This window comes from Propithecus coquereli, unplaced genomic scaffold, assembly GCF_000956105.1.
Source record: "Propithecus coquereli isolate 6110/MARCELLA unplaced genomic scaffold, Pcoq_1.0 Scaffold90, whole genome shotgun sequence".
Lineage (NCBI taxonomy): Eukaryota > Metazoa > Chordata > Mammalia > Primates > Indriidae > Propithecus > Propithecus coquereli.
Genome location: NW_012155285.1, coordinates 539186 through 540728, shown reverse-complemented (window position 1 = coordinate 540728; position 1543 = coordinate 539186). Strand labels below are relative to the sequence as shown.

At 41.3% G+C, this 1543-nt stretch overlaps 1 protein-coding gene across 1 annotated transcript in view; it reads right to left on the bottom strand.

Moving 5' to 3' along the window:
- LOC105826642 (cysteine-rich secretory protein 3-like) overlaps nucleotides 1-1543 on the bottom strand; it is a 24201-nt gene that overhangs the window by 8063 nt on the left and 14595 nt on the right. Inside the window, exon 5 of the mRNA XM_012664639.1 lies at nucleotides 606-751. Within this exon, the coding sequence (XP_012520093.1) occupies nucleotides 606-751 (146 nt within the window). The remainder of the gene's footprint in view (nucleotides 1-605; nucleotides 752-1543) is intronic.

Sequence of the window (1543 nt, the reverse complement as noted above, 5' to 3'; positions counted from 1 at the left end):
TTTCTACTTTATCTATTTAGGCTGTTAGAAAAATAGAGTATATTTTCTTACCAAGATCCTCTAGGATCTTGTGGTCTCCAACCCCCGCAGTGGTGCCCAGTCCCCGCAGGCCTGTACTGGTCTTTGTCCTGTTAGGAACTGGGCGCACATCACTGCCTGAGCTCTGCCTCTCCCCCATTGGCGGAAAAATTATCTTCCATAAAACTTAGGAACAGGGGGCCGAGCAGCAGGAGGTGAGAAGTGGGCAAGCTAGGGAAGCTTCATCTGTATTTACAGCCTCTCCGCTCCCCATCGCTGGCATCACTGCTTGAGCTCTGCCCTCACATCCCACCCCACCCTCTCTGTCTGTGGAAAAATTGTCTTCCAAGAAACCAGTCCTTGGTGCCAAAAAGGTTGGGAACTGCTGCTCTAGGCTATTGAAAAATGACAGCACACAGCTGAAATACCCACCAATACTAGGCTACTCTATGTACACTTGAAGTCTTTCCCCAAATGCATCATTGAAATTGAAACCAGTCAAAATTTGGAGATTTTCTTTCTTCCTTCTTTTTTTTTTTTTTTTTTAGGGCACTTAGGGCAGAGGGCGTTTTGCTTCTTCCCTTTACCTGAGTATAATGTCCAACCACTGCATTGGGAGTCTTTGGCCCTACAGCAAAGATCAAGTCATATTTCTCATCATCCCAATTTTGGATGGCAGATGACCAGGAAGTGATGGCGCTTGACATAAAGAGATTCTCACCACAGCTTACGTCTAAAAAGGAACAGATCATTCATGAAGGAAACAATAAAACATGCAACGGCAAAATGCACACACAAACAGACACAAACACTGTGTTCATAGTTGCTAACTATTGATTTACATATAAAAATGGTGCCTCAGATCTGTATCGGCTATAAGCTGAATGGAAGCCAGATGTGTCCAGCACATTGAGGCCGGCCTCAACAAGCAAAACTTTAGGTGGATAGAGAAGCCCTCACACTTTAATGTCTGCTCTCTCTGGACTAATTCATTTACACATTAAGTTGATCACGTGTGTATGCCTCATGTAATCTCTCACCTTTGTATTATAAGCTTGCTAAAGGCAGAGACCAACACAGTAATTTCTCTCCTGCTCTAGCCCATCCTCACTAGAGATTTTCATATATAGGAATCTGAATAAATGTTTAGGATTATTATTTTGTGTGAACTTTGAAAAAAGTCTTATGCTCAGTCTTTAAGAGCCCTAAACATACGGCAAATGATTCCATAAGGGGCAATATTTTCCAAGTTTATGGGTCTCCCCTAAATCAACAAATCAGAATATCACAGGCCAAACTCTCTTCAAAGAATTAGGAAAAAAGTGCCCTGCAGCCCAGAAACATTTCAAATTTTTTTCAAGCCCGGTAATTAATATTTACATTTAGATGCCTTGAAATGCAATGTCCACATGCTGCTTAAAGGAAGTGTAATCTACTCTTGGATAAATCCTTTAAAGGGGAAAGAAAGAAGCTAAAATTTTAACAGTAGATTGGGATCTTTAAGACTATTTTTTTCAATCTTCTG